Source organism: Eublepharis macularius, chromosome 13, assembly GCF_028583425.1.
Source record: "Eublepharis macularius isolate TG4126 chromosome 13, MPM_Emac_v1.0, whole genome shotgun sequence".
Taxonomy (NCBI): domain Eukaryota; kingdom Metazoa; phylum Chordata; class Lepidosauria; order Squamata; family Eublepharidae; genus Eublepharis; species Eublepharis macularius.
Genome location: NC_072802.1, coordinates 70,332,244 through 70,356,082, shown reverse-complemented (window position 1 = coordinate 70,356,082; position 23,839 = coordinate 70,332,244). Strand labels below are relative to the sequence as shown.

General features: G+C 45.0%; 1 protein-coding gene across 2 annotated transcripts; it reads left to right on the top strand.

Moving 5' to 3' along the window:
- Window positions 1-967: 967 nt before the first annotated feature.
- PPTC7 (protein phosphatase targeting COQ7) lies at window positions 968-23,757 on the top strand. Of its 2 annotated transcripts, XM_054996479.1 has the most exons (7): window positions 968-1,426; window positions 1,571-1,746; window positions 12,133-12,312; window positions 14,055-14,253; window positions 17,060-17,183; window positions 19,176-19,305; window positions 20,463-23,757. In XM_054996479.1, the coding sequence occupies exons 2-7, from the start codon at window positions 1,689-1,691 to the stop codon at window positions 20,519-20,521; spliced, it is 750 nt and encodes a 249-aa protein (XP_054852454.1). In that variant the 5' UTR covers window positions 968-1,426; window positions 1,571-1,688; the 3' UTR covers window positions 20,522-23,757. The 2 variants fall into 2 exon arrangements, with proteins under 2 accessions (XP_054852454.1, XP_054852453.1); XM_054996478.1 differs by having other exon boundaries at window positions 968-1,746.
- The last annotated feature ends 82 nt before the right edge of the window (window positions 23,758-23,839 follow it).

Sequence of the window (23,839 nt, the reverse complement as noted above, 5' to 3'; positions counted from 1 at the left end):
GTTAAAGTCTCTTACGTTTATTTGTAAAGATACAAATAAATCTGAAGTCTGGTATCTGAAGAAGTGAGCTGTGACTCACGAAAGCTTACAGCCTATCACAAATTTTGTTAGCCTTATAGGTGCTACTGGACTCTTGCTCTTTTCTGCTATCCATCTTGAAGTCTACATATTTTTATTATTATTTGTAGTAGCTTCAGGCAATTTAGAGGGGTTTGAGGTAAGCGATGTCCCTGAAACTAGCCTGAGTGAACTTCCTGAAAACTATCAGCTACAGACAGGCTAACACGGCTACCCATCTTGATCTAAATAAATCTATTGACCTTTGTTCGTCTACTTTTCTGATTTAGAAAAACCGAAAAGGGTGGAGGGCTGTATAATCGCTGTGAAGAAACTGCAATTGAAAATATTACAGTGGCAGGGGAAAAAATTGGAGGAAATCCACCTGGGGGCGCTTGGCTGTGACTCATCCAAGCTCTTTGTGACCTTGAAATAAGAGTCATAATCTCTTTTACCTAACGCTGTTACAGGGAAAGTGTTGCCTTCCCGTTAGGAAGAAAGTTGAATCTGTGAAAACTTGACCTTATAGGAACCCTTAGCTTAGCTTAGCTGTCAACAGTCTTAAATAGCGTTATCACCCTCGACAGCAAGGTGACCTGGAAAACCCGCATGGTCTTCGTGGCCAGAGTACTACAACTCCCAGCATGCCAACCGTCTTCTAAAAAAAACATTCCGTTGCATGCCGGGACTTGCAGTCTACACTCGTCGCGTGCTTCCCTCCAACCCGGAGAGCGGCCGGGCGCTTTCTTCTCTCTTCTTTTGAGAGGAGAGGCATTATGCAAATGAGGCGGGCGCGTGCAGCCAATGGGCGCCGACGAGAGGCCCTGGCTTGCGTGAAGGCCCGGATGTGGCGAAAGCGGGCGGGCTCGCAACCGGTGGCGAGGCGGAGCTGACCTGCCCGCCTGCGACTTTCCCGGGGAGCCGCCGCCGCCGCCTGGGCCGAGCACACGAGGGGCGACGATGGCCGCGGAGGAGCCCTGCCGCGGGGGGCGGGCCAGGCGCCGGCTGTGACCGAGAGCGGCGGCTGAGGGAGCCCTTCGCGGGGGCGGAGGGACCGGGACCGGGACCGCGCGCGCCTCGGGGCGCCGCCGCCGCCGCCGCTCCTGAGGGGAACCTGAGGGGAGCCTCGCTCGGGGCTGGCCTCGCAGTGCCTTGCTGAGGGGGCCTGAGGCCTTTTGTTCCCGGCCTCGGAGGGAGGGCTAGGCGAGGGCGCTGCGGCCCTTCGGCTTCGAAGCGCTTCGGGTAGCGAGCCAGGCCGGGGGCCGGAGCCGAGCCGGCCCCTTTGTCCCCCTCGGGGGTGGATGGGCGGGCGGCGCGAGGCGGAGGCGGCCCGGAGCGCCTGAGGAGAAGCGCCCGGCCGGGGCTCAAGGTCAGCCTCTCGGGGGCCCCCTCCGCGCCTGGAGGGGCCCCGGCCGGGAGCGCTGGGTCTGCGGGCGGCCCTGGTGGTGCAGAGCGGGCTGCGGTGGCTCGGCTGGGCGCCCCGCACCATGTTCTCGGTCCTCTCCTATGGCAGACTGGTGGCCCGGGCCGTCCTGGGCGGCCTCTCGCAGACGGACTCCCGCGACTACAGCCTGGTGACGGCCAGCTGCGGCTTCGGCAAGGACTTCCGCAAGGGCATCCTGAAGAAGGGCATGTGCTACGGGGACGACGCTTGCTTCGTGGCCAGGCACCGGTCGGCTGATGTGCTGGGTGAGTGGCTGGGCAGGGCTCGGGGGGCGCTGGCGCCGGCCTGCTTGTCCGCCCACCCGCCTGCCCACCCTTCCTTGCTTGCACATAATGACATGGTAGGCCCGTTTACGGACTGCCTTGTGGTCTAGGGTGAAGAGTGCCTGACGAGGGGCAAAGCCTTGTAGTTTGGCCTGTCTCTAGTAGCACACTGGCATCTCCAAGGCCCAGTAGTTCCCAGGTTTAAAAGAAGCAGCATATTGTGCAATCCTTCCTTCAGGCCATTTAGAATGCCTCTCCTTGCAAACAAGCTGTTGGGAGCAGTAGAGATGGAAAATTTTCAGATATTTTGAAGCCATGAAAAAAAAATGTCTGGGTTTTTTTGAAAAAAGAAATGTGGGTGGGGATTAAAAGAGATGCAATAGTTACTGTCCTGTCAACTCTTAACTAATCTTACTGCTCTAATAGTATAAAACACAGCATTGGTAACTTAACATATAACACTGTAGTATTTGGCATGTGACTACAGTTTAAAATTGCTTTAGTTTTCTACAATCAAAGTTTATACAAGCAAGTTCTACAAGATTTCTACAAGTTAAGCTTTCTACCTTAACCCTAATTCTTGAGGGAGAGCTCTAAACTACTGCACCTTATGGTACCTTAGCACATAGATGTTTTTGTCACCTGAGTGATAGGGAAAATGTCAATATTAATATATAGTCAGTAGTAAACAAAGTGTATTTTTGGGACAAAGATTCATATACAGTCACGCTATGACTTCCAGCATGTTTGGATATCAACTTAAAACTTTTGAATATTGCAGACACTGAATTCTTGGTAGTGTGGTTTCAGATACATGGATGCCCAAACTGTTCATATGTAAACTGTACAGCATATCCATGGAAATATATTGCATATGTCCACAGTATATTTACTGATTATTATCTAATACTGTCTTACATAAGAATTTCCATGCTTCATATGAAATATTTTGTCTTAGAAAGCATTTCACTCATTCCAGAAAAGAACATTTCATAGTCTTTTTTTCCTGTGTTCCCCAAGATTTTCAATTTTTTTCCCCTAGGCCTTCACATCCCCTAGGGAGCAGATACTTCCTGCCTTCTGTGCACCTTGTGTCCTTGTCAGGTGAAAAGCAAAGTGACATTGAGAACGGTTTCAGATGTCAAATTGCAGTTCCCACACCCAGTTTCCTATAGCTCACAGGGCTTGCTGCAGATCTATAATGTAGTGCTGTGTCAGATGTCTCAGGAACAAAAAGAGAAAACCTTCTGAGAATAGGCCCTTTGTGGACTCTGCAGCCTTTGAAAGAATTTTTCTGGGTGAATGCAAGATAGTATAGGTAGCTTTATGCTGTAAATTTATGTTTCTAAAAAGTTCTTTGTGATTGATTTGTTTGTACTTGGCTGTAACAGTGAGGCTTTGCTCTGGTATCTTATTCTTACGATGGTGGTGGTATTTAGAAACTGAATTATCCTGGGATAGTGGGCAAACAATTTTTTAATCCATCAGTTGCTTTGAAACTGTTCATAGATGCGGAGGAGTTAACCGTGTTAGTCTGTGGTAGCAAAATCAAAAAGAGTCCAGTAGCACCTTTAAGACTATGCATCTGACGAAGAGAACTTGATTCTCGAAAGCTTATGCTACAATAAAATTGGTTAGTCTTAAAGGTGCTACTGGACTCTTTTTGATTTTGAAACTGTTGAAATTTATACTTGAGAGACCACTTCCATATGCCGCTGTTGTAGTCATACTACAGAAGAGTGGTGAAAAATATTACTGTACTGATTTCTTTAAACAATACATTTTTCCATCTTTGTTCTTGAGTCATAATCTTCGAATCAGATACAGCCCTTGAGGTGCCTTGTGTTTAAATGTGGCCCAGACTGATGGTTCTTAAGATCAGTGTTGGTCGTATGGAAGGGGGATGGCCTGTGGCATTCATCTTTCAGTACTGTGACTGAAAAGGAAACATGGGGTGAATAGAGTTGACATTGAAGAGCTAATTGAAGTGCGCATTCCTTTGGATTCTGCAGTAAATGGCGCTGCAGGATTTTATGCTGCCTTAACATCATGATGTGATGTCAGCAGCCTTGTAGCATCATGGAGACGCCTGGAGGAGTGAACTGTTCTTTGACTGAAGTAACTTTCTGTAGCTTTGATCAATTGTGTTGCTCATTAACTAGAGGCTTGAAGATAAATTTGCATTCTGAAGCATTAAGAGCCGTTCATTCACTCTGAACTTTATCTCACTGATTTGATTGATGTCTGGCTTCTTCCTCCTCCTTTCTTTGGATTCCAGAAATCTATAGGAGAAAAAATACAATTCACTGCTTAAACTTAAAGCAAAATTTTAATGCATTGAATTGAGGCTTTAGGTTCTCTACAAAATCCTTCATCTTCTTGTCTTTCCCACATGCATTCTTCGGTGATCCTATCCTCTTTCTCAACAGTGTTGTATGCTCTACCTTCACTTTTCCTTTGCACCTCTTCAATTTTTTCTTTGTTTTGCTCAGTTGTGAACTACTTGGCATTATTAGACTTTTTGATAGGAAAGATTTCTAATGTGTTTAGCCCAGAATGAGCCTTAAGCATGTTTCACTTTTCCTTCAGTCCTGATTTGTTTTTTATATTAGTCATTCGAAGACGTGAGTGTGCCAAGTAGTTTGATACACAAGTTCTAAACCTTTCATTTGTGAGCCTGTGTGGGCTGGATGTGGGTGTGGAGTAGCCACATGGGCCGCTCCCATGCAGTGGAAAGAATTTGCATGGGTACTTGGGATCAGTCCAAGCTCAAAGTCTATCCTTGTTTGACCAGCATTTAGAAAAAAACTACACGACTTTCATCTGTTGAGTAATAACTGACATCTGAGAAATGTGCCTTGTGCCAAGAATTGCGAGCTTGTAGAAGGGTGGATTTATGTCCTTTGCAGAGTTGGTGTAGTGAGTGATTAAGAGACCCCTGGTTCACATCTCTACCTAAAATAAGCCATTTCCCCCAAACTCCATCTCCCTTCTAGAACAATGGGGATGATCGTAAGAGCTTACCTAACAGGACTCCTGTGCTCTGAAGAAAGGAAGAGGTAAAACTTGTAGCCAACATCCTGCTGAAATTCCTGCTTTAAAGTTTACAGAACATGTATGATAAATCTTCTGAATATTTGAAATGTACTTGCTCTATAGATGCTAAGTAGTAGTATGATTTGTGTCTCAGACAACCTTACTTTAGTACTAGCTGTAACGTTTTGCTGCCTGAAATAGGTGGGTTTGGTCCATTAGTTACCAGTTTCATTGCTAGGGAACTTTAATAGCATAGGGTTGTAGTTTACATATCAACTTCTTCGCCTGCTATGTGAGTATCTTCACAGGGATTTGCATATTTTACAAGGAGTCATATATCCTTACTGGTGATAAATCCTAGCTGCGAAGATGGGGAATGCAGTGAAGGTTTTTTTGTACTTGCCCTGTCTTGTTCCTCTTTCCTTACGAAGTTAAGAGATTTTCTTCTGTAGCTTGGATTGGGGCTGTGTCTGTGAAGACCATCTTGTGGAAATGTAAACCAAGCAAAGCTTGCAAAACAGAACGTAAAACTTGGGTTTGGTGCAAATAATAGAGGGTCCTTCTTTGGGAAATTAGCTGAGAGTGTATCGGTCAGTATCTCTCTCGCAATGAAACATGATATATACTGTAAGACTAAGTCCAGCTTATTTACACATATTTGAAATATGGTCACTTATTCTCATTTTAATCCTTTAGTTAATGACTAAAGCGCTAGTTGGGGGATCTGGGACATAAAAAGCAAGTTGAGTAGAGTGTAAAAGTCTTCCCTTAAGGCCTTTGATAGATGTTTACATATGTAACTGTGAAGTGGATGTTTTTAAATAATGAAGCAAGAGATATTCAGGTTAGTCTACGTGCCAGATGCTGGATTTCCCCACAGGGTAAGCAGGGAATGCACAGTGTATGCAAACAGATGCTGCCTGAGCTTTCTTCAGTCCTATTTTTATAACTGTAATGTTAAATTCTATGGTGGGTGCTCAAGAAAGATGACATTCCAAACTTTTTAGTCATTGTGATGGCACAGAAAATAGCACTATACAGAGGATAGTGCTAACAGAGGATAGTGCTAACAGAGGATAAAGACAAATCAGAGACGTCTCAGTTCTGTATTGAACAACAATGAAGCAGACTGTAAAATGTTAACTATTTTTATATCCTTTTAAGCACTAACAATCACACCAACATGTCAGCTGTTAAAATAACCTGTCCATCAGAACTTTACGTCTTAGTACACAGGTTATGGTTAGGAGGGGGGAAAGGTGGTTGTCCTCTCCGGAAACTCCCTTAGGCCAAGGCTTCCCTGGTAATTGGCTGCCATCAATCATGCACCTCTGGAGGACATCTTGTCTGACCCGCTGAGGAGTTGCCCTTCCAGCTCAGTCCTAGTGGAATAACAAAAGCAACGGGGTGGAAACCCAGGAAAATACCCGTTGCAAATTACAAGTGCCCAGGCAATCTGGCATGGAGGGAGGAGATCCAGACAAATGTATTATGCTAAGGAAGCCAAAAAATGTCTATAAAAAAGTTTATTATAGAAAAAAAGGGGGGAAATGGTGGATGGTTTCAAAAGGAGTAGGATAGGGAGCAAAATACAAAGCACAGGGAAGAGTGCACTATCACACAGCACACAGTCTGTCAAATACAGTACAGTAGGTCTAAGAGCCCTGTGGTGCAGAGTGGTAAGCTGCAGCAATGCAGCCCAAGCTCTGCTCACGACCTCAGTTCAATCCTTGTGGAAGCCGGGTTCAAGTAACCGGCTCAAGGTTGACTTAGCCTTCCATCTTCCCAAGGTTGGTAAAATGAGTACCCAGGTTCCTGAGGGTAAAGTGTCGATGACCGGGGAAGGCAATGGCAAACCTCCCTGTAAAAAGTCTGCCAAGAAAACGTTGTGATACGACGTCCCCCTATGGGTCAGCAATGACTTGGTGCTTGCACAGGGGATTACCTTTACCTACAGTAGGTCTAACAACTAAATACACTTTATCAAGATGGTGGGGAATTTCTTGTAGTACCTTAACCCCTGGCCCATGGGTCTTGAGGTCTATGGCGTAAGACTGATCTTGCCACTTGATTGATAAAATAGACTGGCAGTCTCTGGGAACCATCCTTGTCAAACATGCCCCCCCCTTGTTTTGGAAGTGATAGTAGAAACACTTCACACTGAACTGGAGCATAGCTGTTTGGAAATGTGCTATTTTAGCACCAAATATCTGAGTCCATTTAATGCATTCAATTCTTTTAGTAAGATTGTTTATTCCCAGCTTGCACATTTTCTCATGTAGCCAAGTCTTAAATGTGGTTGCCTAATTGATACTACTTTCAAATGTATATGATTTCTGTTCATCCTCAAAAACCCTAAATTTCTTTTTTGCATGTTATTTGGCCAGAATTAAGGTATAGAGGTTTTCTCCCGTTACAGTCTCTGCCCAGATGTCTATTTCTGGGATTGGCAAAAGAGAAATGGTAATTATTCTCAGTGTACGGTAAATGGTAATTAATCTCGGTGTATAATCCTGAAGCTTTGTACTGCTGAATTCATCCTGTTTCTGGTGCCAAGTAATACACCTGTCTCATTCTGCCTGTGTTCCAGACCACCTCCTTGTGCAAATGGTACCTCTAAATTTTAGTGCAGGTTTAGTTTAAAGTATTTCTCCGTAAGAAAATTCACTCATGCAAGCACTACAGTTTGTTGCATAGGTTAGAAAAACTTTGTACAGGTTGAAGAATGGCCTGTGAAAGTTGCCAGGGTAGATCATGAGAAGCTAATAGATTGTTCTCAGGAAAAAGGCTTAGTATGTAGGGCTGTCCTTTGAATTGCATAATTATATATCCAGAGGAGTTAGCCGTGTTAGTCTGTTGTTGCAAAATAATAAAGAGTCCAGTAGCACCTTTAAGACTAACCAACTTCATTGTAGCATATGCTTCAAGAACCACAACTCTCTTCATCAGATGCATCTGATGAAGAGAGTTGTGGTTCTCAAAAGCTTATGCTTCAACTAGAAACAAAGTCCGTTGTGCAAATAAATACAACGGGCTCTAGAAAGCTGGGGCTGGGGACAGCTGGCATCGGGGGGGGGGGTCTGGGGAGGGCTGGCAGGTAGGGGGGTCTGGGGGGGGCTGAGAGGCAGGAGGGGTCTGTGGAGGATTGGCAGGTAGAGGGGCAAGGGGGTTCTGGGGAGGGCTGAGAAGCAGGAGGGGTCTGTGGAGGATTGGCAGGTAGAGGGGCAAGGGGGTTCTGGGGAGGGCTGAGAGGCAGGAGCAGTCTGGGGAGGATTGGCAGGTAGAGGGGCAAGGGGGTTCTGGGGAGGGCTGAGAGGCAGGAGGGGTCTGGGGAGGGTTGGCAGGTGGAGAGGCAAGGGGGGGGGTCTGGGGACGGCTGAGACGCAGGGGGGTGCCGTGCCTGTAGCCCTGTGAACCCCGCTGGAGCTGGGGTACACTGTACACTGGGAGTGGCACAGCCCTGCTCCAGCAGGGCTCAGAGGGCAGCAGGTGCTTTGCTGTCACCCCGTCCCCGTGGAGAGCAGTTTGCTGTGCCTCCAGCGGGGCTCCGAGGCTAACAGGCGCTTCACCTCTGCCTTGTCCCCACCGAGAGCCATCCAGCGGGGTTCTGAGGGCAGTGGGCAGTTCGGCTCTGCCCCATCCCTGCCAAGAGCGGCGCTTCGCGGCTCCAGAAGGCCTCGCAGGGCGGCAGGCACATCACTCATGTCCCGTCACCCCGGTTCCAGCGAGAGTGGCGCGCCGCGGCTCCAGCAGGCCTTCCAGGGCGGTGGGCGCTTTGGTCATGCCCTGTCGCCTGGGCTCCACCTGCAGGTGCGTCACTCTTCCTGCGCGGCCCTTCTCCGGCTGGGCTACATAGCCCGGCGGCCGGAGGCCGGGCAGACTCGCCTGACCCTCCACTGCCACGGCACCCTTTTATCCTCATGCGCCCGCGCAGGCGCACCAAGATAAAAGTGCGTCGTCAGAAAGACGCTAAGAGGATTATATAGTACAATAAAGTTGGTTAGTCTTAAAGGTGCTACTGACTCTTTACTATTTTGCATAATTATATAGTTCTGACTTTGAGGAAGCTGGATGGATAGGGGAGCGATATACACAGTGACTTAGTTCTGTGAAGGAAATATTTGAAACAAGCAGTGCAAAAAGAAAGGGGTCCTCAGTAACTGCAAGCCAGTGGCATTTTGCTTTGGGAACACAGGTGGAATGTGATTGCAGGCAGGTATCAGATTAGGAGTTGAGAATGAGTCCCAGATGACATTACTGGACATTACCAGAATTACTGTTTGTAGTAACCTAAGTAAAGGTTAGCATCAATTCTGTGTCTCCTTGTCAAAGTAAAACCTGGAAGTTGAATATTATATAGCTATTTAGATGCTGCTGGGCTGCTTTCCAGGTTGCTGCCAGTATCATGTCCATTTGCCATCCTCACTGTGTCCTCCTGTCCTGCAGCCCATGATGTCTAGCTTTTATTTCATGAGATGCAGTTTGCTTTGGTCCTTGCATTGCTTGACTGCAGGCAAGGAGCCGGTGTTGCTATACCTGACAATCACACAGCATATAACCTAGCAGAAATTCTGGAGACCATTAGAGTATCTTTTCTATAGAAGGAAAACTGGTTAATAGGAACTGCCATTTAGTAGCATGGAGGGGAGCAATTCAGGCCTTGAGGAATAATAGATTCAGAAGTTCATGTGTGCTTGTATGTATAAGAGAGGGTTGTGTGTGATTTAACCATTGAATTGTTGAGGAATTAGAATATCTGCATAGTACAGTGTGGTGCTTCTGTGGAAAGGGAAGGTGTGGGTAGATGCTAGCATTTGGCTGCAAAGATTAACTTGGAATATCCATAAATCACATACAGATTGGCTAAATTGAGATAACCTGAACACAGAGGCAGGTTAGCGCTTCAGATATCTTAGTCTAAACAATGTTCTTATCATCTTGAGTTTATATTTCTTCTGTATTAAACTGCCTAAGAAAGAAAAAACATTGAGTCTTGTTAAGACCATTTACAATGCACAGCACCCTCCTTAAAAATGCAGGTCTTGGGTAGCTTAGGTACAGTTTCCTGCTGTGGCACAGAACCGTCACTGCTGCAATGATACTACTGGCTGATGCATTTGATATGTTTGCCAGGATGGTGGTGGACTGCTGTCCAGTCCTGGAAAGGAGTGGTTTTCACAGTGTACAAACAAGGCTTTTCTTGCCCATTGCAAGAGTAGGCAGCCTTTTGTCCCCAAGTGCCGAATGAAACCTAACAATGACTTGTGAAGATATTGATGTGCTGACAAATAAAGGGGGAGGGTGGCCACAGAGTTGGCTCCGCTTGACATGCAGTGGCAGCAATGCCTGTTCCTCTTTGGAGACATGGCAGCGGCACTGTGCATACAGCTGGCAGTTTCCCATACCCACTCCCATTCTGAGAACACTGAGAAGAAATACTGCATGCCTGTACAGGACTGTGAATTGGGTGGGGCTGTTGGTGCTTTCAGGGGATGGGGCTACAAGGAGCTCTGATAACATCACCAAGCTCTCATTCCCCCTCCCCCCCAAACAAGTCTTGGAGTTGTGCTCTGGCCCAGCATGTTCTTGGCTTCCTTGTCTGTCTTTTCTGTTTCTCTGCTAAACACTACTCAGACCAAGTCCTAAATGCATTTTAGCCTGGTATCTGCCTTCAGACTTGCCACACCAAGCTCTGTTCTTTGCTGTTGTGCAAGAAAATGGTATCTTCGTTCACCTTTACAATTATGTATACTTTTAAAAACCTCGAATAGAGAAATTAGCATCTTGTTGAGAGGATTTATGTGCATTTCCTGAAGAAGCAAGCAAACGTGTTTCTTGGCACTCTGAACTCCAAGTTGTTTGTGCTTCTGTTGCCAGAATTGATACCAGTGTTTGCCTTCCATGTATTACAGGCTTTTTTTTAAAAAAAAAAGGCCAACAAGCATCTAAGTTGTGCATTGTTTTTGGTAGAAATCTGATTAATGTCTGTGGAGTCTGGCTGTAATTTGCTGACAGCTTATAGTTCATGCTGAGGTGAGTTATAAACCTTCCATCTCTATTTCAGCTGGCATCCCAGATGAAGGGCATTCTACAGATTAGCACATTTCACTGCATGTACAAAATTAATTTTCACTTTTTGAACAGAGGTTACTAGCCTTCTGTTCCAAAGGAAATCTTTTTTTCCTTAAGCAGATGCTCTCTGTGGAAAAGAGTGAGTCATTCTGTGTCCTGAATAACTAACATCATCTTATCTCGGTCCCTAAAATGACAAACTGTGACTCTTGCAGGCTGCAGAATGCTTCCTGAGCAAAATAAGCAATAGATATTTTACCCTAGAGGCTTCTGTAGGTAGATTTGCAGAGGCTTGATAATACCCTAGAGAATATTTCTGATGCTGTTGTGTTGCACTAATGAGACTCTGGAAGAATTCTCTGTTAAATAGCTTTACTTGTTACACTATACTTAAATCCTCCTGGTGTTCTGTTCAAGTGGACAAATAGCTATTTTCTCAACTACAGAATTACAGCAATGGGTTGCACCTTGCTGCTGCTGTTCCTTTTAGCAGTAGGAAATGCAGCACTTGCTTAAAATGCCTGGCAGCACTGAAGAACAATGTTTGAAGAAACATTGTATTCTGGGGGTTTTATTCAACCATGATAAGATTCTGTAGCTGTATTGGTAGCTGTACTGGTAGCGTTCTTAATGGAAACCGGCAAAATGCCCAGTTCTGCATGTTTGGATGGGGAAAGTTGTGCATCTTAAATGTCTTCAGCATCTTCTTTGACTCAACATTGAATTTCAGTTGAATACACAGTTACGTTTTGTGAAAAGCTATAATGTTGTCTGTCAACATGTTCTTAGCTTATGCTTCAGTGTTGAAGCTCTTAAATTGGGGCAGATGATCATCTTAAAGCAAGCAAAGTGACCTCAGATTTGTAATTGCCTCTGTAGGTAATATGTCTGCTCTTTCTGTTTGGTGGGTACATCTCCAAGATGTTTTGAAACGTGGCAGTTATGCCTAAATGATTCCCAAGAAACAATTACCGGTGGCTGTCTTCATGAGGATGCACCCCACTCTTAGACTGGCTCTGCTGGCTTCAGCACCAGTGTTTCCAGGACTAGTTTTAATCTTAATCCTTATTTGGAGCTTCAGCAATCAGAAGTGATTACCTCTTGGATCCTCACATGGCATGTTGAATTGGGGAAGTGATTAATTTAGGAACTCTCCTTCAGGGGAGTGAGTTAGGATGTTAAAGTAAATGTTAGCAGCTTTGCAAATATTTATATCAATATTGAAGAATCAACTAGTATTATAGAATTTGTTTTTTTTAGGTGTCGCAGATGGTGTTGGTGGCTGGCGAGACTATGGCGTTGACCCTTCTCAGTTCTCAGGGACTCTGATGCGCACTTGTGAACGCTTAGTAAAGGAAGGACGGTTTGTACCCAGCAATCCGGTTGGGATTCTCACCGCAAGCTATTGTGAGCTGCTGCAGAACAAAGTACCATTGCTTGGTAAGAGCAACAGGCCTCTTCTTTCTGCAATAGCAACTGGGTGTGTATTCTCAGCCAGCTGCACCAGTACTACTTTTGAGACCCTCTATAGGGTGGCTGTTTGGAGCATGAGCTGGGAATGATCTTCCTCTATAAACATAAACTCTCTGGACATCATCTCATTTGAAATGTGGGGATCATATTATTGACCTACCTTACAGGGTTGATGTGGAGCTATCAAAAAGTGTTACTAAGAATCTCATGAAGCATTTTGAACACTTTGAGTCCAAGAGTGTTACACAAATGTTAATTTTGGAGCTTTAGCCATTGACTAGCACCTTTTGACTAATTTTTAACCTATGTTGGGGTGTGGTAGATAACTGTTTTAACCTTTTTATTCTGTTCTGGTGCCTTATAAAAGGTACAGATTATTATTAATGGTAAAAATAAAGCTCAAAGCATTGGTGGTGGCGGCAGAAGCCATTCTGTAGCAGATATCTTTGGGCAAGTGAGCTGACAATCCTGTTAACTTGGAATACTTTTGCTGTACACTTGCAAGATGTTGCCTTGGGGCTCCTTGGGAATAACGTGAGCATTCTGGGATTGTCTGTTCATTTTCATGTCAGGAAAATTATTGATGGTGTTGGTCAAAGGCAAATCTGCTTGCACAGGGCTGCTTGCCTTTGTATAGCTCTTTTTGGAAGAAGGGAGGCTTGTGGGGCTCCTTGGGATAGAATTTTAGCTGTGTATGGATGACGCAGAGAACCAGCAATGCTAAAGGAAATTAGCAACCTTTTGCCCAGTAAGCGCAACTGACTGCCTGGCACACATGCCTCTCACCTGATCTTGGCTTGTGTGCCAGGAGGTCTCTTTAAATGTGCAAGATATATTTAGCTCAGCTCTGCCATCTAGGAGGCATCAGTCCTTTTTCGTTACACACCTCAAGAACATCATCTGCAGAGCGTACTTCAGACCTTGCTGGAACTGCTGTCTCTAATTATACTGCAGCTGTTTTGTGAGAAGTCGCTAACTGAACTGTGGGCTGCCAAGGTGTCCTCTTGTATGGGCTGCTGGCCAGCTGAGTTTGACCTTTCCTCATCTTCAAGAGAAGCACAAGTTCTCCACAAGCGTTCCTAGGAACAGAGCATCTGAGCTGGAGTAGGGTTTGTGACTCCCACCCCAATTCACTTAGGCCTAAGAGGGGCTGTAGATTTTCTCCCTTCCGAGAATTCTGTTGAGAAGACCGATGCAGGAGCCAGGCTGTTGACATGGCTTGCTTGTTTCCAGTGTCTGGCTTTAATTAACTGGAGGCTGGCAAGAACCATCCACTGTGTGCTGCTTTTACTATCCAGCTTTCTTTTGGGCTAAGCTCAAATGTCTGATTCTAAGTTTGTATGCTGTCGTGTCCCCTGGTTGGAAGAAAGGCAGGATATAATATTGAAGCCGGGCCTCTTTCTACCTATCACGAAAGTGAACGTTGCTTTGTTAGCCAGGCTCACAAATAATAGAGCCTAGGGAGTTAGTTTATAAATAGCACTGCTGGCGTCCTGAGCTGTAATTGGCAGCCGAAACTCTTTGCTTATATTTTGGTGCCTGTTCACTTGCCGTGTCTCAGTGAAGCGTGTTTCTTACTATTTTGCTGGCTCCAAAAGATGCGCATCTCAAGAACTGTTCTCTAATTACACCCCTCTGAAGTTCAGACTTCCATGCAGTGACTTTTGTGATTCTCACCACCCGACCCACTGTTTTCATTTTGCTTCCAGGAAGCAGCACTGCTTGCATCGTAGTTTTAGATCGGACGAGTCATCGTTTACATACGGCAAACCTGGGGGATTCAGGCTTCTTGGTAGTCAGAGGTGGGGAAGTGGTACATCGATCCGATGAACAGCAGCACTACTTCAATACTCCGTTCCAACTGTCAATAGCACCACCTGAAGCCGAAGGGGTTGTTTTTAGTGACAGGTAAGAGGCTTTGCCTTAAGGTTCAGAACTCTTTTAGGAATGTGCACCCCAAAAAATCTGGGAGATCTGGATCCAGGTTTCAGGGAAACAAAAAATTCTGAGTTCCCTGAAATCTGGGTGAGATGCTATAATCCGGTTGTGCAAGATTATAGAATCCCCAGTTTATCCTGCCATTATTTTCTACAGGGAAACAAAGCTGACTCCTGCTGTAGAAACACACTAGGACAAGGCTGCCGTGGCCAAGACACACTCCCAGATGCTGTAGCATAGTGGCCTTGGGCAAGCCACTCCTCTCAGTCTCAGTTCCCCAGCTGTATTAAGGGGATAATAATGACACTGTCTTTGTTAATTGCCCTGTGTGGCACTAATATGTCCAGAAGAGCAGAATATAAGTGCAAGGTTATTATAACACGCAGAAAACCCAACAGAACCAAACTGCTGCCACCCCCCACCAGGTGCCCCCTGAGCAGGCTGCCTAGTCATTCTCCTTTGTTCCCTATGGCAGGAAAGTTTTCAAGCTGGCTGCCAGGCAGAACCACACAGGGGCAAGGCTGCCACTGGCCAGAGGTGCACTCCCAAATGCAAACTCAACCCAGAGAAAGCCCAAGAGAACCAACCTGAAGCAAAGGAATGGAATCCCCTCCCCTGACCCAAAGCGAAGCAAGGGGACCAACATCAAACCAGAGAATCATGTCAAAACAGCAAATTCCAGCCAAACCATACTGAAGCAAGGGGCACTGTTGTGATTTAACCCAACTGAACCAGTGTCACTCACAGAAGCCAGGCAGAGAGAAGAGCTCCTGTACAGATTGGCCACTTACTCCTCCCACCCCCTGCTTCGCTCTCCCTGCCTCTGCCTCACTCCTCCTTCCCCCTCCCCTCTTGGAAAAAGCAAGAGAAGCCCAGGAAGGATCCATCCTTAGGCTGAAGCAAAGTTTCCCAGATTAATCTGCACTTATCTGGAAGTCTTGACCTGGATTCCTGGATCTGATCTGGGATTCTTTGATCTGATTTAGGAAAGCTGAATTTAGCCTGGTTACCAAAAATCTGGCTTTCCCCCCAGCTCCAGATCACTCAAAGGGCAGCTGCAGTTGGGCAGTTCTGTAGGGAATTCTGTGGAGAAGCCACACTTGCATACAAGAGAGCATAACTCCACTAGTTGCTTAGGCATTCCACAACTCTCTCCCAGAGTATTTCCTGAAAACAATAAAGACTCTCCTTTTACTCACCCAACACAAGCAAGTTGCTTTTTCAGAAAGGAGTTGTAGAACTTGGTGATTAGCTGAGGAACTCTGGGTTAGGAAGGCTCCCTCCTTGAAAGTTAGTAAGAGTAGTCCTGCTAACTTTCAAGTGCAATAAGGAGTGGAAGGGAGTAACTGCACAGAAAATCCCTTTTATTAGGGATGAAGTTGTGCTTGTGTCTGCTAGTGAGTCAGGCACAGAGTGGGCCAAGCTGAACCTAGAATCATTGCTTGATTCTAAAGTATACTTGGGTATTGTTCCTCTTCATGCTGGCATATTCTTTACCTTAGTACTCTCAACAAAAATTTCAGTGTGGAAAGTAGCCCTGAGACAAGGCTATTCAAATGGATTTTCTCCTTTTTACTAGACCACTCTTAGCACACTCAAAGGGGATGTGGGGGCAGGTGCCTTCTGCTGCTGCATGGTAGGATGTTCTGTCTATGGACTTCCCCTTGTCTCTGCAATCCTTGCAGACTGTGGAACAAATACAGCATGCAGAAGACAGGCTTTTGTAGAGGCCACCCTTGCTCTTTGCTTATGCTCGACTTTTCCATTTTAGTGTTAGGGCTTCAGATACATACGAGAATTATTCTCCCGCTGACTGGGTGTTTGTTGTCAAGCGAGTCTAGTATGGTATATTTTTTGCAATGGAAAATACTTATTTAGCTATAGAGAACTTGCTTGGTTTGCAACAAGTCCTGTCCCATTTTCAGACTGTATGTAAGATGCATAATTGCGCAGCTTGGGCAAAGCATATCCACTTTCTAGCTGCCATGCACCTGTGGCAAGATGCAGAGAGGCTTAACTTCAGCAGCACTCCCAAAAGAGACCAATTACCCCTTGGGCCCTCCATGTTGGTCAGCATGTGGAAGCTGTCCTGCTGCGAGAGCGTCTTGCCTTGGAACTCAGCTAATCTTGCAAAGGCTGTGAGGTAGCAAGTGCTTGAAGGACACAGGGAGAAGCATGTGACTGCAACTTGTATTAAAAGCTTGCAGCAGTGGCTTGTGCCCAGTCAAAGTGAGTAGAACTCCCATTTGGCGGAACACCAAGCTCTGAGATGGGAATGTTGGAAGAGCATGTTCTGTCCAATGGGAACCAGTCACTTAAAAAGGCAAACTAGCAAAGGGCACTGAAGCTTCCCCCTTCCTTTCTGGAATCTCTGGTCAAGGCAGCAACACCAAAAAACTTAAGTGCAAGCAGTACACTCAAGGTGCAGAATTACAGAGAATTCCTTATAGGTTTGGCATTAAGGCCATTAAAAGGTTACCCTGGCTGTTTGTGTCAAATGACTAGCACTTTAAACAAAGCCATCATGTTTGTCTTGGTATACTCGAGAAATTTGAGGGTGATACAAAAAAAATGACATGGATCCCCCCCCCCTGCCCGGCCGCCACCATTAATGTCTAAACTCTTTAACATAGTTATCCATGTGAACACAATCCATTATGTTGGTTTTTGGGGTTGTACTTTTGGGCTAACATGACTGTAAGCATGTTATCTGTGTATTGAACTTTGACCCAAGATGGTTCAGAGACGCAGATATTCATTATGTTTGTTTTTACAGCCCAGACGCTGCTGACAGTACGACCTTTGACGTCCAGCTAGGAGACATCATTCTGACAGCCACAGATGGACTTTTTGACAACATGCCTGACTATATGATCCTCCAGGAGCTAAAGAAGCTGAAGGTAGCTCCTCTGCCCTAGAGACATTTCAGTCTAGTTTCAGGCTGGGCTATGGAACCAGATGGTGACCTTAGTTGTTGATCTCTGTCTGAGTGTAGACAAGAGTTGAGCCTCTTTGTTTCTGTTACTGAACTTATCAGCAGCCTTTGACACTGTGGGCCGTGCCATCTTGTTGAGATGTTTGGAAGCAGAAGTAGGAATTAAGCCGTGTGTGTGAATTGGCTTGTTACTTGTGGGTTGGGCTCAGTTGTCACTGGGGTGGAACCTGCCATGTGGGGTTTCTTAAGGCTCAGTCCTATATTACATGCTACTCAGTCTGTATGTAAAGCCCATAAGGGAAATTATTCATAGTTTTGGAGTAGGCTGAAGATACCCAGCTTCGTATTTCTTTATCCAAATCACCCGGTGATGCTGTAGTGGCTCCAGACCAGTGCCAGGCTGCTGTGGTTAAATGGCTAGGAGTGAAGAAGCTGAAACTGAATCCTGACCAGATGAAGGCCGTGTGGTTAGCTAGGCTGCCGTCTTGGAGCACGTTGTGCTACCCAGTTTTGATGGGATCCGAGTTCATGGACTTGGTTAAGAGCTTCGTGTTTATACTGGATCCAGCTTTGTTGCTGGAGAAGCAAATTAATGCATTTGCAAAAACGGGGCATTCTTCCAGATTCACTTTGTGGCCATAGACAGCCTTTCATTTGCACCGTTTTGCAGCTCTGTAGTCCTGCTGCTGCTGCTGCTGCATTGTTTATTGGTCTTTTGCAGTCTGTTTGAACTGCTTTTCATGTTTTATGATCCGCCTTGAGTCTCGTGAGAAAAACAGGTCACAAATGAATTTGTTAATAATAAAGCCAACTAGTTCATGTTCATGGCCCGGGCAAGATTTGAACCAGGGACTTGCTGAAGTATGCACCTATTACATTTTTTTTGCCTGCCTTTTCCCCAAGGAGCTCAGGATGGCATCTGTGGCCCACTCCTCCTCTATGTTATCCTCACAGTAATTCTGTGGGAGAGTGATGGAGTCCCCTGTGGTCGCCCAGTGAGCTGCACAGCACAGCAGAGCCTTGGGCCTGGATCTCCCAGACCTAGCCCAGCGCTCAGACCCACTGCACCGCTCTGGCTGAGCCGAACCTATAGATCAGGGTGTGCTGGCCACTAGGCTGTCCTAGCTGTATAGGAAGAGGCGGAGTGTCTTGCTGTCTCTTTCAGAAGACAGTGATTGAACTGTTAATCAAGTGAATGTAAAATAGTTAAAGAGAAGCATGCTAATGTCTAAGGAACTGGTTGATGCCAAAAGTGCATGCTGTGTATCTTGGCAGCTTTGTGTAGAGAGGGGCAAATATTCAGAGGACAACCGCAGTGTAGCTTTAAGGGGGGGGGCAGAATATCCTATAGACATTGACCTCTGAAGAGATGCCGTCAGAGGAGATTTGCTTGCTTGCTAAAATGTTCAGAGTTCTTATTAAGCTAAAGTATTGTATAGGAGCAAGATGTGGAGGAGGAAATTATGAACATGTTAAGGAAAAGAGCTGAGTGTTGCTGAGTGTCCTGAGTCTCCTGCGAGTGCATGTTCTTTTTATGACATTAGTATCTTCTCGATGTCTGTCTGTGTAGCAGGAAGCCCAGTTGAATAGAGAAGGGGGAATCCTGTATACAGTTAGAAGCTAGCGAAAGGTCGAGGATAAGCTTGGCTTCTCAGCCACAGTCCCACAGAACTGAAACAGCCAGGCTGTTATCAGAATGCTTAAAAGATGCTTTTCTAAGTTGAAGGTAGCTTCTCAAAGCTTGACCCAGCAGGTGCTGCAGTGGGAGGAGGGTGCTCCTTTATATGGCATTCTGAATATGTTCTCTTTCACCCAAAGTAAAGATTCTCGGTCGAGTTAAATTGAAAAGGAGGCTCAGGCTGTCTCAGTTCATTATGTTGTCTGTCGAGTGTGAAGTAGGCAGTCACTTTAATGTGTATTTTTTCTATCAAATAATTCATTCTGTTTGTTGATCCAGAACTCTAATTATGAGAGCATACAGCAGACAGCAAGAAGCATTGCTGAGCAAGCTCATGAACTGGCATATGATCCAAATTACATGTCTCCCTTTGCACAGTTTGCATGTGACAATGGACTGAATGTAAGAGGTAAGGTTTCTATCCTTCCAGAGTGGTGGGGCAAGGGTGAATACCTAAAACAAATCTGATGCTTGTTGGGCTAATATGTGATTCCATGATACTGAAATAGCAAGTGAACTTCATGCGCTCCATGGGAAAAATATTCACTGCTGGGGGGTGGGGGGGAATGATCTCTTCTGCAGATTCCCTCAGATAGCAAGTCTTCTAGCCAGTTGCCAGTCACCCAGTTAAATGAGGCCAGCGAGACAAGATAGTAGTCCCCACATATGTGAGGCTTCCAGGTATGGACAGAAACATAAGCTGTAAGTTTAAATTAAAGGAAAAAGTGTCCTCATCTCCTGATGAGGACCGAGCATGCTTCCTGGCCTTGAATGTTGAGAGCGGCTGAAAGCTGATAGGATTGGGACCTCCAGCTTGTCCCTTCCGTGTTACTGGTGGAGAGTGTGCAGGCCCCTCCCACCTACTTAGCACAGTCTTTCATTTAGGAGAGAGGCATACCAGCTCCTGTCATGTCTGCTCTGCAGCTCTTTCTCCTTTTCATTTGTGTTCTAGAACCCTCCACTTTTACCTTTTGTTTTTTCCTTCTGTCTGGAGCCTCTACCTTAATCGATGCCCATTTTTCTTCTTTGGGGCCATTTAGCCACCTCTGTATGTGTCATATTAAAAGTTATTAAGAGGAGAGACAAAGTGAATGCTCATCGCAGACACTTGAAAGGGGCCCATCCACAGACAAAGGCACGGTCTCTGGGTACTTGGAGGGCTCCTTGCAGATACTTGTTTGCAATTTTTAAAGAAGCCACCCCCAATGACTTGATGAGGACTGCTTATTGCCCCTAATGTCTGTAGCAGACGTGAGGGGAAAAACTGGCTGGGCAGTTGGCCTGCTTGAGTGCCAGTCAGTCAGTCAGTCGAAAGGGGAAATTGGGGTGGGGGCAGTTGTTTGTGTCCCACCCCACTGTCCCTTTTGGGTCTGTGGGTTGTGCTGGATGAGCATGCTGTTTATGATGCCGGACACACCTGCAATGTTCCTGATGCTTGTCTGTGATGAGTCTGTTAGGATTGCTTGCCAGTGATCACCTTCACTCCATTTGTTAACATGATACATGTTTTGACTGTGCTTTGAACTAGCTCTTCTGATGAAAACATCTTCGTGTCTTGCTTTGCAGGTGGAAAACCAGATGACATCACTGTCCTCCTTTCTATAGTAGCCGAGTACACAGACTGACAGGCTGAAAGCAACTTTCTGGTGACTTGCATTATTCCAGAGTTCCCAGCTTCACATGTACTGTTTCCTGCTGGCAGGACACCTGTCTTCGCAGCTGATCTCAGTGGCTATCATGTGTTGCGTCCATTGCCTGTTTTAAGATTCAATTGAGGATTCTGTCGAGAACCACTACTGGGGTACATCTGCCAGCAAGAAATGAAGAATTTCAATACTTGAAGCTTTTCTTTTAAAAAATGTAGTAGTAATTATTGCGTAGTAACAGTGGAGGGGTGTGATAATCATGGTTATGGTTCTGAAAAAATTAAGCATCAAAGTATAAGTGGCTGTTCATAATTCAAAGCTAGATGTACTACTGAAAAACTGAATAACTCCTTTCTGTGAGGACATACTATTATTGCTAGAAGCAGCCCACTTCTGATCCCTGAGAGGCCCCAAGTTACAGCTGAAGGCTTGTGTTGATATGAACTCTTCACAGGCTTCCAAGTGCTATGAAACTCTTGGCTCAGATAATGCTAGCCCAGGAGCTTCGTCTGTTACTAAAGGTGAAAAACAAAATTAGTTTGTGAAACGTGTGTGTGAGAAAGTCAGAGTAGGGGAGGGTGTGAGTGAAGCATGTGATCTGTCGTACTGATGGAAGTTCTGCATCATTTCTTCACAGAATGTTGTTGCTGCTAGTTGGATTCTTTGAGAAATTGTTTTTCTAAAAATCTTTCAGTTGGAATAAAGTCTGCAGAAAGAAGCAAGACTATTGAGAAGCTCACATGCTTGCCTGTGCAAGTGGCATTCGATCGGGCTTTATATGCTGCAGTAGAAGCTAGACGAGGTAGGGTGGTTGACACTGATGGTCCCCACCTCAGAATCTTCCCTTCTGGGTTTAAGGAACTTGACATTGTCTTTCAGTGCACATCTGCTTGTGCTCCAGCAGCAGTTGTCACCAACATAACGCAGAAAATGAAATGAGCAGCATTCACATTTCAGTAGCTGGCATTGAGGGTTTCCAAAATGGACTTTAATGATGTTTACAGGTATCTAATAGCCATTTTTCAATACAGCATTTCTTTTCATTTACACTCACAGTCCTCTTTCTTCAGTAGCTGCAAGGTCCCCTTTTTTAATGCTCATGTAAAAAATCAATAGTGTAAAGATATATATATTTTGGTCAGTTTTTCATAATTTTTGCTGGTAGAAAAGTATTTAGAAATGAAAAGCCATGTTTTATATAGCAGTTGAATAATGTTGACGTTTAGATAGATAATAAACTTGGCCAGTGAAGCAATCTTACCTTCTTTTTAAAAAAACGCAAAGGTGTTTTTACTGCCAGGTTTATTATTATATTAAAAAAACCCTAAGTTTGAGGTTACCTCAGCCTGTGTTAAATATTTTTTGTGGTTGTACTGTATATTTGCATAATTGTGTCAAGCTTTTATTTATAATTGTGTCACATGTACCATGTACATGTCACTATTTCAGTGCATCTTGCTTCTGACAGGCATTTCATTTATCGTGAGAAGGGGCTGAATCGTTTGGGAGCCATTTTGTTCATCTACCTTTCCTAGAATCAGCATCATGATCCCCTCCCTTAAATCACCTTTAATTCCTTGTCAGAATGCCTTAACTGCCCAAAACTTGACAAAGTGGGATTTTTTGAAAAGGACACAGGATGGAATAAAATAGTGTGATAATTTTTTTAAATGTGGCAAATTATAACTTTGCACAAACCATTTTCATTCCCCTTAGTTCTGAAGCTAGACAAGTTGTACCGAAGTATCTTCAAACAGAAGGAATGTATTTACGCTGCAGTACTTTCCATTGGGCTTTCTCTGCATTAACTCTCCAGTATTTGCTGTTGCAGTTACTCATTAGTATAAGCACTGAACAGTCGCTGACTTTCCCTCTTCCCATGTTGGCCTTGACTTCTCCCAGACACGGTGCCTCCATAGAGCAGGAAGGTTTCCCCTGCTCAGAATTTTCTTCTGGTCCTTCTGCTACTTGAGAGGGTGGGTGGCCCTCAGCTCAACACACGGAACACCTTCTCAGTAAGTTCAGGTGGTGCTGGGCTGGTGCGCTTCATCATCTATTGGTGTGGGAGAATTTGGCTCATAATTCCTTGTGGCTGATCAGGAACTCCCGGTGGAGTTTGTCAGCCTTGCTATGCTTGGAGCAGTTTTTAGTCAGTCAGTATGTATAAAGCCATTTGTCGCTCTCCACATTTTTTTTATGATGAACAAATTTGATTTTTTAAAAATTTGCAGATACTGTTCCCTCTTTCCCTCCCCCACTGGACACCAAAGACCAGTACAGTTTATAGCTTTTTTCCATCTGTTTTTAAAGCAATACTGTATTATAAAAACTAGTATTTTTATTGCACGCTTGAATTTTTGTTTTTGTTTTAAGATGTGCACTCAAACATATCAGAACCAGATTTCTTCCTATGAACTTAAGGCTGCTTGCGCACAAATCTTTCACAAAAGGAAAAGGCAGGACTCTACTCCTTAAAATCACCTTCACCACTATATGCAACACGGTAGTCTTCCCCAGGAACGAGGCTGGTGTTGCGATATGGCACGGAGAAGGCATTCCACTGTGTGTCCTCTTAAATTTTAAATTCATCAGTCAAGACTGAAGAAAGCTGAAACGGCAGACTTACAATTTGTATAGCATTGTTCAACTTTGCTTAATTAATGCAGTGGCGGCCACAGGACTGGCCTGCTGGGTATGCCCTGCAGTTGTGTTGCAAAGTCTGTAGGTTTGGCTAGGCTAATGTGAAATACCCATATTAATGAAGGAGTCTGAAGTCCATGGTTCCCTGTTAGTTTAGCTGTATTTGGGAGGGCTGGTATATCCGGTGCCCTCCTCAAGATCTGCTATTTTTGCAACAACCAAAGCAAAATACATTTTAAAAATAGGCTGAAATTTGGGGCCAGATTGGACATAGGCAAAACTGTCTGCAGTGAGCAAAAAACAAGGGCACTGTGATTGGAACTGCAGTCTGGGCAATGGGTTGCTCCTCTTGGGAAACCAGACAGAAAGCAGAATCGGGCTTTTACCTGACAAAGATAGCTCATCTAATGAGAGTGCTTTTTTCCTGTTAAATGAGACTATCATTACCCGTGCTTACCTGAAAGGCAGTTACGTGAATTGGATGTCTGAAGTATCATTTGTGCAAGAATAGTATCTGTAAATACATTTAAATGAACTGTAAAGATATTTAATAAATATAGTATTTATACAATGGATGTGTGGCTTTGTTCTGCCCTAGGCACACGCTTGCTGTTCATCTTCTGCTTGCTCTGTTTTTCGTGACAGCTGGTCCTTGAG

Excerpts from the sequence above, each read along its gene's own strand:
- PPTC7 (XM_054996478.1), top strand. The coding sequence starts at position 1,545 with ATGTTCTCGGTCCTCTCCTATGGCAGACTGGTGGCCCGGGCCGTCCTG. Across the intron at positions 14,254-17,059 it reads GGGGTTGTTTTTAGTGACAG|CCCAGACGCTGCTGACAGTA; the intron begins GTAAGAGGCTTT and ends TTGTTTTTACAG. Across the intron at positions 17,184-19,175 it reads AGGAGCTAAAGAAGCTGAAG|AACTCTAATTATGAGAGCAT; the intron begins GTAGCTCCTCTG and ends TTGTTGATCCAG.